The following is a 14,675-nucleotide window of genomic DNA, read 5'->3' as shown; positions in this document are numbered from 1 at the left end:
GCAACCAATCAGATAATACACAAATAAAAAAAGATAGAAAAAAAGCGCAGACTAAGATATATGGCTGCCTGTGTAGGGATACTCCTATCCACAATGGAGTATACACAAATACCATAAAACCACAAGCCTAATACCAAGATGTCATGAGGACTCTTTATCATATATTCATCTTATTCCATCTGAATTCTCACGGAAACCCCTTAGGTAAATGCACTTACCGGACATCGGTAGTACAACAGCGTGTAAAGCTCCCCAGCGATCGCTCCGTTCGTGGAGGTGATCACCAAACGAACGGAGCAATCAGATAATAGTTATCATTTATTTAGTGCATGCTACAAAATGATAGCTAGAATCTGATTGGTTGCTATAGGCAACATGTCTACTTTTCAAACCTGCCAGAAACTTGCAGCTGGGTACTGTCACACGCCAGGCCCTCAGGTTCTGTCACGTACCTCTTCGCTGCCTTTCCAAATTGTTCCTGCGGTCCTCAGCCTCTGCTGGTTTCGGATCTCTCTGTAAGATGCTGTCCAGTCTGTCTCCACTCCAGAGATCCCTCCAGAATCAGAGTATGGGTGCAGCCATCTTGGATTCGGTCACATGATTCCTCTCAGCCAATCAGTTAACTGCCTCCATTTCACATTCCCTCCAAAACCAGTTCATGGGAGCTGCCATCTTGGATATAGGTACCTGATCATTCTCAGCAACTCAAAGTGCTACTTCTGCCCAACTAATTGCAGTCTCCAATCAGGAATCAACAACTATAAAAGGACTTCATGGAGCGCTCCTCTGTTACCAGTGCAACGTTGTATGTCAGACGCCAATCTGGTTCCCAGCAGTCTGCAGTCTTGCTATTACCCAGCTCAGACAGTGCAGTCTGCATTCCGACTCCAGTCCGATTGCAGCACTCTGGTTCCATTCTGGTTCCAGTTATCCACTTCCAGCATTCCGGTTCCAGTTATCCACTTCCAGCATTCTGGTCCAGCATTCCGGTTTCTGTTTGCTCTCCTCTGCTAGTGTATCACCATCTGCACCAGTCCATTAAACTACAGGCAGAGGAATATTATCAGGCCACCCAGCTTTGTCCACGTAGTCACCAGTCCAGCTCCAGAGACACATCCCAGTCTAGGTACAGACAGATCCTCAGGTGTGACAGATATATTGTAGGTTGCGCACCTCTACTCAGCCATCCTGCTCCCTTTACCCACAGTCTACTGAATCCTCTTAGACTTGGCAACAGAGCAGTGCTTGTGATGGTAACACACTATGACCTGCCAAGCTTCTGTTCACTGTGTTCCATATGAAATATAGGGGCCCCTGTGTACAGCAGAGTGTAAAACATCCTCACAAAACTTACTTACCTTTATAAATCCCTCATGTTATATAATTATTACCATCACATGCAGAAAACCTCTTCTTATACATGGCAAAATCTATTATCCAGATGATAGTTACCGATTGTGTATAATATAATGCATTTATTGATGGCATAGATTGTTAGTACAATGTATAAGTGTGTTATATGGTAAATGCCCTCTGAACATAATGTATACCATAGGAAGTCACAGAGTCTGTGTAATGGGAGCTGTTCACTCCAGTGTGGTTCTGAAACAGCTCCCCTACATGTGAGCAAATTATCATTATACTGTATACCCCAGTGCTTAGAGGTAATACACAGAGCGAGCATTAGAGACACCCCATGTTTACACCAAGAACGGGAGACTGTTAAAGACTGACAGGGACATGTGTCTGGGACGATTTTATATTGCACCCACATGAAAAAATTACATCTATTTGTGCATGGTGAAATATTCAAATGAAATTCGACCGGTTGGCATATTTTGTAGTGTCCCCAGGTTAGTGGATGGAAGAGAAACCACTGAGGTTTTGGTAATCGGGTAATTCTATATTCACAATGGAACAGGGCGCAATTGATGCCGCTAAATGCAAATAGAAAGTATATAAAATATAAAGAGCGTTGAAATGAATGAAGACGGGGTCCTACAGAGGAAGCAGGCTGGACCTTTTAACGTGCACTCATAATGGTGTGGTGTGCACGTCCCCAATTAACAGGGGACGTTCCCAAAAGTAGATTGGGTGTGTGCACGTATGTTTTAGGCGTTGAAAGTGGCACATTTACACAAAACTAAACCTGCTGCACTGAATGTTTTATGGCTATGAAATTACCCTTTGTGGCAGGAGGAGAGGGGCTGTATGCAATACAGAGAGAGGCTGAGAGACAGAGGGAGGCCGAGTGAGAGACGGGCCGAGACATAGAGAGAGAGAGAGACGGGCCGAGACGTAGAGAGAGAGAGAGACGGGCCGAGACGTAGAGAGAGAGAGAGAGACGGGCCGAGACGTAGAGAGAGAGAGACGGGCCGAGACGTAGAGAGAGAGAGAGAGACGGGCCGAGACGTAGAGAGAGAGAGAGAGAGAGACGGGCCGAGACGTAGAGAGAGAGAGAGACGGGCCGAGACGTAGAGAGAGAAACGGGCCGAGACGTAGAGAGAGAGAGTGAGAGAGACGGGCCGAGACGTCGAGAGAGACGGGTCGAGAGAGAGAGTGAGAAAGACGGGCCGAGACGTAGAGAGAGTGTGAGAGAGACGGGCCGAGACGTAGAGAGAGAGAGTGAGAGAGACGGGCCGAGACGTAGAGAGAGAGAGTGAGACGGGCCGAGACGTAGAGAGAGAGAGTGAGAGAGACGGGCCGAGACGTAGAGAGAGAGAGTGAGAGAGACGGGCCGAGACGTAGAGAGAGAGAGTGAGAGAGACGGGCCGAGACGTAGAGAGAGACGGCCCGAGACGTAGAGAGAGAGAGAGAGACGGGCCGAGACGTAGAGAGAGTGTGAGAGACGGGCCGAGACGTAGAGAGAGTGTGAGAGAGACGGGCCGAGACGTAGAGAGAGAGAGAGCGAGACGGGCCGAGACGTAGAGAGAGACAGACACACACACACACCAGGAGAAAGAGAGAGGCAGGCTCAGACACACAGAAAGAGAGAGGCAGGCTCAGACAAACACACACAGAGAGATAGAGAGACAGGCTCAGACAAACACACACAGAGAGACAGGCTCAGACACAGAGAGAGAGAGAGAGAGAGAGAGAGACAGGCTCAGAGAGAGAGAGAGAGAGCGAGAGAGAGAGAGAGAGAGAGAGAGAGAGACAGGCTCAGACAGAGAGAGCCTGGTATGGAAGAGGAGCAGAGCAGAGAAGTACGGTAACTGTGCGGGGAGGGGAGGAAGAGCAAGAGAAAGGAGGGACAGAGGGAAGGAGGAGAGACTGAGAAGGGAGACAGCGCAGAGACAGCCACTGACACAGGCTCGGATCCCGGGGAGCTGCGGAGGGATCCGGGGACATGTAGCAGAGAGAGCCCCGGGGACTGTGTGTGCGTGTGTCAGTGCCTGGTTGTCGGGGGCAGGATGGGGATCGCCCCCTGGAGGTGGCTGCTCGCCCTGTGTCTCAGGCTGCTCTTTCTTGTGCCCGCAGGAGTGCCGGTGCGCAGCGGGGACCCCGGCTTCCCCAAAGCCATGGACAACGTGACGGTGCGACAGGGGGACAGCGCCATCCTCAGGTGAGACGCTCTTTTCTCTGGGGTCACTTGTGGGTGTGGGATATGTGTCCTGCCTGGGATGTACAGCTTGTTACTATAGTCTGTGGGATGTATTCCTCTAGTGTTAATAGAGGACAGGGACCTTTTCTTGTCTTGTAATATATGTCTCATGGTTATACAGGAGGATCATTAGCTGTTGTGGAACTAGAAGTCCCAGCATACCCATGTCGCCCAAATAAACTCTTTTACCTACCTTATAATGGAATCGTGGTTAGTTGATACGCCAATGTCTCTTTATCCTCCACTAACCCAGCTCTATGTACATATGTGTTGGCCATATATATATATATATATATATATATATATAAAAGAAAATCATTTATTCACCGTCATGATTTATAGTGAACAGGTCATGATTGAATTTTACCAGCAGATGGCGCTATTATCCTTTGTAAAGTTTATATGTATGTACTTTCTAGCCGAAATATTTGCCCAACTGGGGGTATAAATAATCTTCAGATACCTATAAATAAAGTCTTTCTGGAATGTACATTTCACACTCACACTGCTATGAATCCAGTTACCTGCACTTTGTGTTATCTTACTGTGCTGTGAATTTTGCAAACATTATACAGGTTATAATGAAACTGATTAGCCAACATATTATGCCATCTATTGCAATTAATCTTTAAGACTGATTAGTCCCATTTCAATCATTGCTGAATACCTTTAGGCTACGTCCAGACCATTATTTATTTGGAGTGTATGTGAAGCGATTTGGTACTTCAGATACACTCCTACAGCTGCAAAAGGAAATTGATGTTTGTCTGGAGCTATTATTAATGTTGTTGTTGTTGTTGTTGTTAGTACTTATGATTTTTTTATTATTACTGATGATTATTATTATTATTATTATTATTTCTTTATGTATCATATCCTTCCCTTGTTTATAAAATGTCATTGTATGCCTATCAGAGTACCACCTGAAGACTGTGCTGTAGAAGTGACTCAGGGTCAGGTAGACAGGAGAGGATCTAGTTACCTGTCCACTCAGGTGGGCCCTGCAGGTGACACTGAGTGGATAAGGGACAGGGATATGCATGGCCCAACATTAAATCCAATCACAAGAGCCCCTGTGTAACTTAGAGGTCACAGAGGAGTATTTATGTTAGTGTGTGTGTGGGGAGGGGCGAGTGGGTACATTATTCCTTATTATTCACAAGTGTCTATTATAAACTATGCATGTTACTTATATGATCCTCACATTCAGGTGTGTTTTACCTTCACTGACAATCATACCATCCATCATGGAGCCATGTGACTACTCTCTAAATTTCTCCCAGCGCTGTTGTACACTATAAAGTTATATATTATTATTTTATTATATTATTGTTAGTAATAACATTTATTTCTATAGTATACACTGCTAGCTCTGTGTCTGTCTTTGTTCTATAGGTACCTTTTATAGAGGTGAAATTATTATGTAATTTATATACTATATAGAATAGTTCAGCCCCAGAAAGTAGGGGTATTTGTGTTGAAAAAAACATGTATTCTGTAAATTAAAAATAAAGTAAAATCAGTGTTGTGTATATGAATCTGAATGTGAATTAATAACAAGTTTCACAGAGTGTAGATAAAGCCAATGATAAGTGAGATATAGGTGGTAAATCTGCCCCTGTGAAAGACTTCTCTATACCAATTATTGCCTGTTAATAAAGAAATGTATCTTCACCAACTGGTAGTTATTCGGGATCTCAGATCCTAACTGTCGCTTTATAGTGTATCACGTTTATCATATATTAATTCTTTTTCTATGTAACAGAATAATTGCCGCCATACTCTATGCAGAACGTGCAGAGTAGTGGCACATTGTATAAGAATAGATGTTATTAGAATCTGTCACTGCTAGGAGCACTGCTTAGCTGCTAATGAGGAGGAATGGTAGTGCAGTTTAGAGAAAGCCAAGGGTAATTGTTACATGGAATATAGTACAATTGTTACATGGAATATAGTACATTTTTGTTTTTATATAATTTATGTATCTCAACCCTATTTTCACACTTACGGATCTTGCTGTCTGGATTGTTTATTTCTTAGAATGGGAATGTTTATTTGTGAGTTGCACATAAATCTTCACAGTATCCTCCAAAAAAGATAATAGTATTGTAATAAAATGAAAAAGGGCCAGAAGTCTTGTTGGAGAAGTCTCTATGAACGTTCCTCCCAGCCTAGATACCCTGATGGGTTTTCTCCTTTTTCTGTCATTAACTATGGAGGGACGTCCTGATGTTGGCAATGTCCCTGATGTGCCACATCTTCTCTTCTTATTAATGACAGTGTTCCATGATACATGTAATGCCCCTCTCATGATTGGTACCTTTCACCAATAAGACCCGTAGATGCTCCGAAAGCTCCTTACTAGATCTGGCTCTTCTCTGTGTGACTGTAACCGTCTCCAGAGCATCGTGCAGTGAGGCACGAGGTATGGAGCATTGCCCAGTGAGGCACATAGTGCTAGATAACTGCTGAGACATTATAATATTCATCTAGAATGAAATGATCCCTTTCTTCAGGCAGCTTTTTATTACGGTTTCTGCTATAACCCTCATTATTTTATTACTGCGCGATTATCACGCTATGAAGTTTATAAAATGTCTGTTATTTGTGGTCACGGATAGCACAGTTTTCCCCATGTAGGGGGCACATTCTGCCTTGGTCATCGTATTGGGATCAGCTGAAACCATCCCATTGATTTGATGCCTCAGAGGATATTAAATTATCTCCTAATGGTTAAAATAGCATTTATATGAATAGTAAGTTGAATGCACCAAACACTGCTAAATCTTTCTTTTCTGTATCATTCTTAAACAATTCTGTTACATGTGATTGTTTTACTTATGTACACGCTTCTTAGCGTGGTGCTGTTATGAAGCGTGTTGAGTGTGTGTAATGAATGTATCATTTCTGCACTGTTTATAATTGGTAAAACCAGCCACATACAGAGACATTGCTCTCCCACTAGTGATTTAATAATAATGTGTTCTGACTGCTGCATCCCTGCCAACGATTCAGATGCCTAATTTTGGTGAATGAACACGTCACATCTAATAGAGGTGAGTGGCCTAATGACACTAGGGGCCTGTGCACACCCGTCCCCATTGCGGTGTTAGTCATTTCAGCGGCACTCACATTGCCGACGTTATACAGACGGGACCCACCGCTTATATAATGTAGTCCAGGCTGTGGGTCCCAACATTGCTGCTTTAAAAGCGCCTTTTTCACTGGATGCATACAAGTGACGTCATTTATCACTGTAGAGATTTGTAAAAAAAAATAATACCACAACATCCCTGTCACGGTTTGGTATTCTGGACTCTTGGATCCACCCAACAGATGTTACCCCTAGCAGGGCGCCGAGTCTAACGGGCGAATGGTTTTCACCAGCGGTCACCGCAAGGTGACTTGGGTTTAGCGGAGTTCGCCCACAGGTCGCGGTCCCTACCAGCGTGTTGGGCAGAGTCCTGGGGGAGTGATAGTAACTGGTGTGAGGTAGGCACACTGGTAATGTCAGTTCTATACCCAGACAGCAAATAGACAACAGATGCAGGATAAAAGTACAATCAGCGATTTAATGATGATTGGATGATCACAGAACAGTCTTGGTATATTGGCACAAGGAACATAAGAACAGGGTGAGCAGTGCCACCGGCAATGTAGTATGAGTGAATACAATACAGCGGTATAATCAGTGTATTCAAATATAACAATAGCAGGAACAGTCCAGCAACAAAGTGGAGATGGTAATGCAGCAGGTATATGAGACCACAATGAGACGGCACAATACAGGAGGTACAAGTAACAGTCCAGCCAGCAAGGTAATCCCAGTTAATGCAGCCACAGTGGAATACCCCGTTTATGCTATTATATGCATAGATGAGATCGGAACAGTTCAGCCAGCAAGATGAGATAAGAACCAGCAGCTTTGATGATACGACCTGTAACCACTGAGCCACCGAGACAAATGTGGAGTAGATGATCTTGAGTGGTGCAGTCCGTGGAGGGGTAACACAGTAGAGTTAGATGTATCTTGAGCAGCACGGCCCGTGTAGTAGCAGTACAACGAAGATGAGTGTAGCTTAAGCGATCCAGCCCGCGGAACAGCAATACAACGGAGTCAGGTGCAGCTTAAGTAGTGTAACCCGTAGAACAGCAACACAGCGGAGTCAGGTGCAGCTTAAGTAGTGTAACCCGTAGAACAGCAACACAGCGGAGACAGGTGCAGCTTGAGCAGTATAGCCCGTGGAACAGCAACACAGCGGAGACAGGTGCAGCTTGAGCAGTATAGCCCGTGGGATGGCAACACAGCGGAGACAGGTGCAGCTTGAGCAGTATAGCCCGTGGAACAGCAACACAGCGGAGACAGGTGCAGCTTGAGCAGTATAGCCCGTGGAACAGCAACACAGCGGAGACAGGTGCGCCTTGAGCAGTATAGCCCGTGGAACAGCAACACAGCGGAGACAGGTGCGCCTTGAGCAGTATAGCCCGTGGAACAGCAAGACAGCGGAGACACTGACGATCCAGGTGGAGGCACAAGGAGTAAGCAAGATCCTAATCGGACAGGTAACTTGATCAATAGGCCCAGAGGAAAGAGAGGTGCCTTTTCAAGTTTAGAGCCAGAACCAGGAACCAATCGGAATCTTGCCAGCAACAGACAGGTACTCAGTCTGCACATGTGCAGATCAAGACTAAGGGTTTGAGGACTGCTAATGAGGCACAGGTGAGTGTCTTAGTCTTTGTTTATGGAAGCCGAATAAGCGTTGTGTGACAATCCCATTGTGGGTATCTAGGCCACCCCAACCCCCCTCTCCTCTAGAAGCCCTGGATTTTTGTGGCTTCATATAATGACATTACAATATATATTATCAGAGAAATGTCACCGTGTTAGTGATGTGGCCTAGTGTTGCATGTGACATTTTCTTCTCTCAGTAATCTTGGATTCTGTTTGACATTTTGCAGGATAGTATCTGGTTGTTTTCTACAGGATACCATCATGCTTTCAGAAATGGTACATATTATACCAGTCTGCTACCTGTACCATACATGTATGGCTTTCTCTGTAAGACCATGAAGCAGCCTGAGAGAACCAATTATGTGGATGACATTCTCCAAAATCTCCTCATTTAGGACTATCTATCTCCTGCCCTAAGGATGTACAATATACCAGTAATACAGGAGTGATAAAAGATGTATGGGAGGGGAGGAGTGTGGCAGAGGGACCTGCAGGGGAGGGGAGGAGTGTGGCAGAGGGACCTGCAGGGGAGGGGAGGAGTGTGGCAGAGGGACCTGCAGGGGAGGGGAGGAGTGTGGCAGAGGGACCTGGAGGGGAGGAGTATGGCAGAGGGACCTGCAGGGGAGGGGAGGAGTGTGGCAGAGGGACCTGCAGGGGAGGGGAGGAGTGTGGCAGAGGGACCTGCAGGGGAGGGGAGGAGTGTGGCAGAGGGACCTGCAGGGGAGGGGAGGAGTGTGGCAGAGGGACCTGCAGGGGAGGGGAGGAGTGTGGCAGAGGGACCTGCAGGGCAGGGGAGGATTGTGGCAGAGGGGGCCTGCAGGGGAGGAGTGTGGCAGAGGGGGACCTGCAGGGGAGGAGTGTGGCAGAGGGGGACCTGCAGGGGAGGAGTGTGGCAGAGGGGGACCTGCAGGGGAGGAGTGTGGCAGAGGGGGACCTGCAGGGGAGGAGTGTGGCAGAGGGGGACCTGCAGGGGAGGAGTGTGGCAGAGGGGGACCTGCAGGGGAGGAGTGTGGCAGAGGGGGACCTGCAGGAGAGGAGTGTGGCGATGGGGGACCTGCAGGGGAGGAGTGTGGCAGAGGGGGACCTGCAGGGGAGGAGTGTGGCGGAGGGGGACCTGCAGGGGAGGAGTATGGCAGAGGGACCTGCAGGGGAGGAGTATGGCAGAGGGACCTGCAGGTGAGGGGAGGAGTGTGGCAGAGGGACCTGCAGGGGAGGGGAGGAGTGTGGCAGAGGGACCTGCAGGGGAGGGGAGGAGTGTGGCAGAGGGACCTGCAGGGGAGGGGAGGAGTGTGGCAGAGGGACCTGCAGGGGAGGGGAGGAGTGTGGCAGAGGGACCTGCAGGGCAGGGGAGGAGTGTGGCAGAGGGGGACCTGCAGGGGAGGAGTGTGGCGGAGGGGGACCTGCAGGGGAGGAGTGTGGCGGAGGGGGACCTGCAGGGGAGGAGTGTGGCGGAGGGGGACCTGCAGGGGAGGAGTGTGGCGGAGGGGGACCTGCAGGGGAGGAGTGTGGCGGCGGGGGACCTGCAGGGGAGGAGTGTGGCGGAGGGGGACCTGCAGGGGAGGAGTGTGGCGGAGAGGCACCTGCAGGGGAGGAGTGTGGCGGAGGGGCACCTGCAGGGGAGGAGTGTGGCGGAGGGGCACCTGCAGGAGAGGGGAGGAGTGTGGCGATGGGGGACCTGCAGGGGAGGAGTGTGGCAGAGGGGGACCTGCAGGGGAGGAGTGTGGCAGAGGGGGACCTGCAGGGGAGGAGTGTGGCAGAGGGGGACCTGCAGGGGAGGAGTGTGGCAGAGGGGGACCTGCAGGGGAGAGGAGTGTGGCAGAGGGGGACCTGCAGGGGAGGAGTGTGGCGGAGGGGGACCTGCAGGGGAGGAGTGTGGCGGAGGGGGACCTGCAGGGGAGGAGTGTGGCGGAGGGGCACCTGCAGGGGAGGAGTGTGGCGGAGGGGCACCTGCAGGGGAGGAGTGTGGCGGAGGGGCACCTGCAGGGGTGGAGTGTGGCGGAGGGGCACCTGCAGGGGAGGAGTGTGGCAGAGGGGCACCTGCAGGGGAGGAGTGTGGCAGAGGGGGACCTGCAGGGGAGGAGTGTGGCAGAGGGGGACCTGCAGGGGAGGAGTGTGGCGGAGGGGCACCTGCAGGAGAGTGGAGGAGTATGGCGATGGCGGACGTGCAGGAGAGGGGAGAAGTGTGGCAGAGGGGGCCTGCAGGGGAGGAGTGTGGCGGAGGGGGACCTGCAGGGGAGGAGTGTGGCGGAGGGGCACCTGCAGGAGAGGGGAGGAGTGTGGCAGAGGTCTGATTGGTTGCTGCGGATTATGCTACCTTTTTTATTGTTTTTACACACACATTTTCCAATACGCCAGGTTTCATTAATGTCTTCAGTGAGCAGATCTAAAGCACTGGCGTATTTGTATTATAGCCAAGATGAATTGCATTGATGTTACGTAAATTCCAGCTACAATAGTGATATTATATATGTGAGATAACGCTAGATAGTTATGATTACTACACAATTCCCAGCGAGACTGATCGAGTCCATATATTAATTGAGGGGTTCTCCAGAGGCAACATGGCTGCCTAACCGATCACCTGTCGAAGACGTGTCACCACTGAAAGACAAAGGTGATTTTCCCCCTCCTTTCTCTTAAATCTAACACTTTCCAAAAGCAGATAAATCCAATTATTCTGTTTCCCTTCAGGCAGAGAGAGAGATTAATGCTGGTGTTTTGGCAGCAATAGAAAAAGAAATGGGTCACAAGAACAATGAAAAATTGCAGAAAAAAGCTGATAAACCAGAATGTTTGGAGTAGGGAGCAGTTTGCAGGGTATTTAGTGTAACACAAATGAAATGCACCCGTCCCATTAATGTGCAGCGTTTAAGTGAATTGTGTGATGCTGGTTGTAGTTATGTTGCTATATAGACACATACACAAAATATTCTATCTGCACAGGTAAATGTTCCTTTCAGTGCAAAATGATTTACTACTTCAGCAGGGCAAGAACTGCTCATACCGTGTATCGGTGGAGGGCGAGAGCGGCTCATACCGTTTATCTATGGAGGGCGAGAGCTGCTCATACCGTGTATCGGTGGAGGGCGAGAGCTGCTCATACCGTGTATCGGTGGAGGGCGAGAGCTGCTCATACCGTGTATCGGTGGAGGGCGAGAGCGGCTCATACCGTGTATCGGTGGAGGGCGAGAGCGGCTCATACCGTGTATCGGTGGAGGGCGAGAGCTGCTCATACCGTGTATCGGTGGAGGGCGAGAGCTGCCCATACCGTGTATCGGTGGAGGGCGAGAGCTGCTCATACCGTGTATCGGTGGAGGGCGAGAGCGGCTCATACCGTGTATCGGTGGAGGGCGAGAGCTGCTCATACCGTGTATCGGTGGAGGGCGAGAGCTGCCCATACCGTGTATCGGTGGAGGGCGAGAGCTGCTCATACCGTGTATCGGTGGAGGGCGAGAGATGCTCATACCGTGTATCGGTGGAGGGCGAGAGCTGCTCATACCGTGTATCGGTGGAGGGCGAGAGCTGCTCATACCGTGTATCGGAGGAGGGCGAGAGCTGCTCATACCGTGTATCGGTGGAGGGCGAGAGCGGCTCATACTGTGTATCGGTGGAGGGTGAGAGCGGCTCATACCGTGTATCGGTGGAGGGCGAGAGCGGCTCATACTGTGTATCGGTGGAGGGCGAGAGCGGCTCATACCGTGTATCGGTGGAGGGCGAGAGCGGCTCATACTGTGTATCGGTGGAGGGCGAGAGCGGCTCATACCGTGTATCGGTGGAGGGCGAGAGATGCTCATACCGTGTATCGGTGGAGGGCGAGAGCTGCTCATACTGTGTATCGGTGGAGGGTGAGAGCGGCTCATACCGTGTATCGGTGGAGGGCGAGAGCGGCTCATACCGTGTATCGGTGGAGGGCGAGAGATGCTCATACCGTGTATCGGTGGAGGGCGAGAGCTGCTCATACTGTGTATCGGTGGAGGGTGAGAGCGGCTCATACTGTGTATCGGTGGAGGGTGAGAGCGGCTCATACCGTGTATCGGTGGAGGGCGAGAGATGCTCATACCGTGTATCGGTGGAGGGCGAGAGCGGCTCATACCGTGTATCGGTGGAGGGCGAGAGATGCTCATACCGTGTATCGGTGGAGGGCGAGAGCTGCTCATACTGTGTATCGGTGGAGGGTGAGAGCGGCTCATACCGTGTATCGGTGGAGGGCGAGAGCGGCTCATACTGTGTATCGGTGGAGGGCGAGAGCGGCTCATACTGTGTATCGGTGGAGGGTGAGAGCGGCTCATACCGTGTATCGGTGGAGGGCGAGAGCGGCTCATACCGTGTATCGGTGGAGGGCGAGAGATGCTCATACCGTGTATCGGAGGAGGGCGAGAGCTGCCCATACCGTGTATCGGTGGAGGGCGAGAGCGGCTCATACCGTGTATCGGTGGAGGGCGAGAGATGCTCATACCGTGTATCGGAGGAGGGCGAGAGCTGCTCATACCGTGTATCGGAGGAGGGCGAGAGCTGCTCATACCGTGTATCGGAGGAGGGCGAGAGCTGCTCATACCGTGTATCGGTGGAGGGCGAGAGCGGCTCATACTGTGTATCGGTGGAGGGCGAGAGCGGCTCATACCGTGTATCGGTGGAGGGCGAGAGATGCTCATACCGTGTATCGGTGGAGGGCGAGAGATGCTCATACCGTGTATCGGTGGAGGGCGAGAGATGCTCATACCGTGTATCGGTGGAGCGCGAGAGCGGCTCATACCGTGTATCGGTGGAGGGCGAGAGCTGCTCATACCGTGTATCGGTGGAGGGCGAGAGATGCTCATACCGTGTATCGGTGGAGGGCGAGAGATGCTCATACCGTGTATCGGTGGAGGGCGAGAGATGCTCATACCGTGTATCGGTGGAGGGCGAGAGATGCTCATACAGTGTATCGGTGGAGGGCGAGAGATGCTCATACCGTGTATCGGTGGAGGGCGAGAGCGGCTCATACCGTGTATCGGTGGAGGGCGAGAGATGCTCATACCGTGTATCGGTGGAGGGCGAGAGATGCTCATACCGTGTATCGGTGGAGGGCGAGAGCTGCTCATACCGTGTATCGGTGGAGGGCGAGAGCTGCTCATACCGTGTATCGGTGGAGGGCGAGAGATGCTCATACCGTGTATCGGTGGACGGATCTCCAGCAATCTTATATGTTTATATCATGACATAGATCATGTGTGCACGTCACCTCTGGTAACTAGCCACCCCAGAAAACTTTGATGAAAATACCTTTAGAGTGAATAATTTGAATAATAATATATCAAATCTTCCAGAAAATCTTTCCATAATACAGTGTAATATATTGCAGCACAGACCTGATGGCCACCATGCTGATATCCTTCTCCATCCATCATGGAGGGATACCTGATGCTTCACAGCTAACGGTGTGGTAACACCTCCAAGGACCCGCAATATAAAGTCCTGTGACAACTGATCCGCGCCACTTCATGATATTACAAAGTAGGGGGTGAGAATGTGCTTTTCCTGTGGCCATTTACTCTGATTAACCCAAATCCGCTCCTCCTTACATCATCACCACCCAGATCCCTCCACTCTGTATCACACTATTGCCCTATCCTATCAATCCCACCTAGGTTAGTGCCCTCACCTAGGGATCTCTTTATCCACATGTCCAGCATTCATCCATGTAATTTCTGTATGGGTGGAGGTGCAATCTTGTTTCCATTGAGAGTGACTAGAATGAACTGTATATATAATTATTATGGCATGAAATTTAACACTGAAACATAAAATTTGCGACTTTAGGCGTTGTATACATTTGCTGTTTAGTGTGTGTGTTATAATGCATCTTGTTACTTTTATTCATCCTTCTAAACCTAGATTGTAAGGTGTCAGTAAGCACGGTGGAGTACAAACGTGTAAAAGCTTCAAGAAAGCCGAGTCGTCATGTGTACACGGATACAAATATGTCCTGACAAAGAGATCTATACGAGTTCATTGAGTGAGTTCTGCAGGGGGTCTTATATAGGAGTTGGCCCCATCTGTGCCGAGCTTCATGTTTCCTGTAGTTGTGAGGAAAATAATCACTTTTCTCTTCACTCTTACAAAGCGGAAGGGACTGTGTCAAGTATCAGTACGTGGAATCCTCACATGCAGGTGTAGTAGAACTTAGTGCCTCGTGTGAAAAAAACATATCATTCAGAGACTGAGGGGTTTATAGTAAATAATCCACATTGTATGTATCACAGTCTATCAAACATTACAAGAACAAGGAATATAAAAATAATAACTAGTAAAACATATAGGAGGGATTGTTCACTGAATGACGCAGCTACTTCCTGAATA

At 49.5% G+C, this 14,675-nt stretch overlaps 1 protein-coding gene across 5 annotated transcripts in view; it reads left to right on the top strand.

The window, feature by feature from the left end:
- Positions 1-14,675, top strand: part of LOC142107272 (opioid-binding protein/cell adhesion molecule homolog) — a 550,917-nt gene that overhangs the window by 386,637 nt on the left and 149,605 nt on the right. For 4 of the 5 annotated variants that reach the window (XM_075190599.1, XM_075190600.1, XM_075190601.1 and 1 more), the window contains one exon: positions 3,481-3,565. In XM_075190599.1, the coding sequence (XP_075046700.1) occupies positions 3,481-3,565 (85 nt within the window). Of the gene's footprint in view, positions 1-3,135; positions 3,212-3,480; positions 3,566-14,675 lie in introns of those variants that run through there. The other variant, XM_075190603.1, reaches the window with a different exon arrangement.

The sequence above is a fragment of the Mixophyes fleayi genome, chromosome 11, assembly GCF_038048845.1.
Source record: "Mixophyes fleayi isolate aMixFle1 chromosome 11, aMixFle1.hap1, whole genome shotgun sequence".
Lineage (NCBI taxonomy): Eukaryota > Metazoa > Chordata > Amphibia > Anura > Limnodynastidae > Mixophyes > Mixophyes fleayi.
Note: the sequence above shows the minus strand (reverse complement) of the source record. Positions and strands in the feature narration are given on the sequence as shown.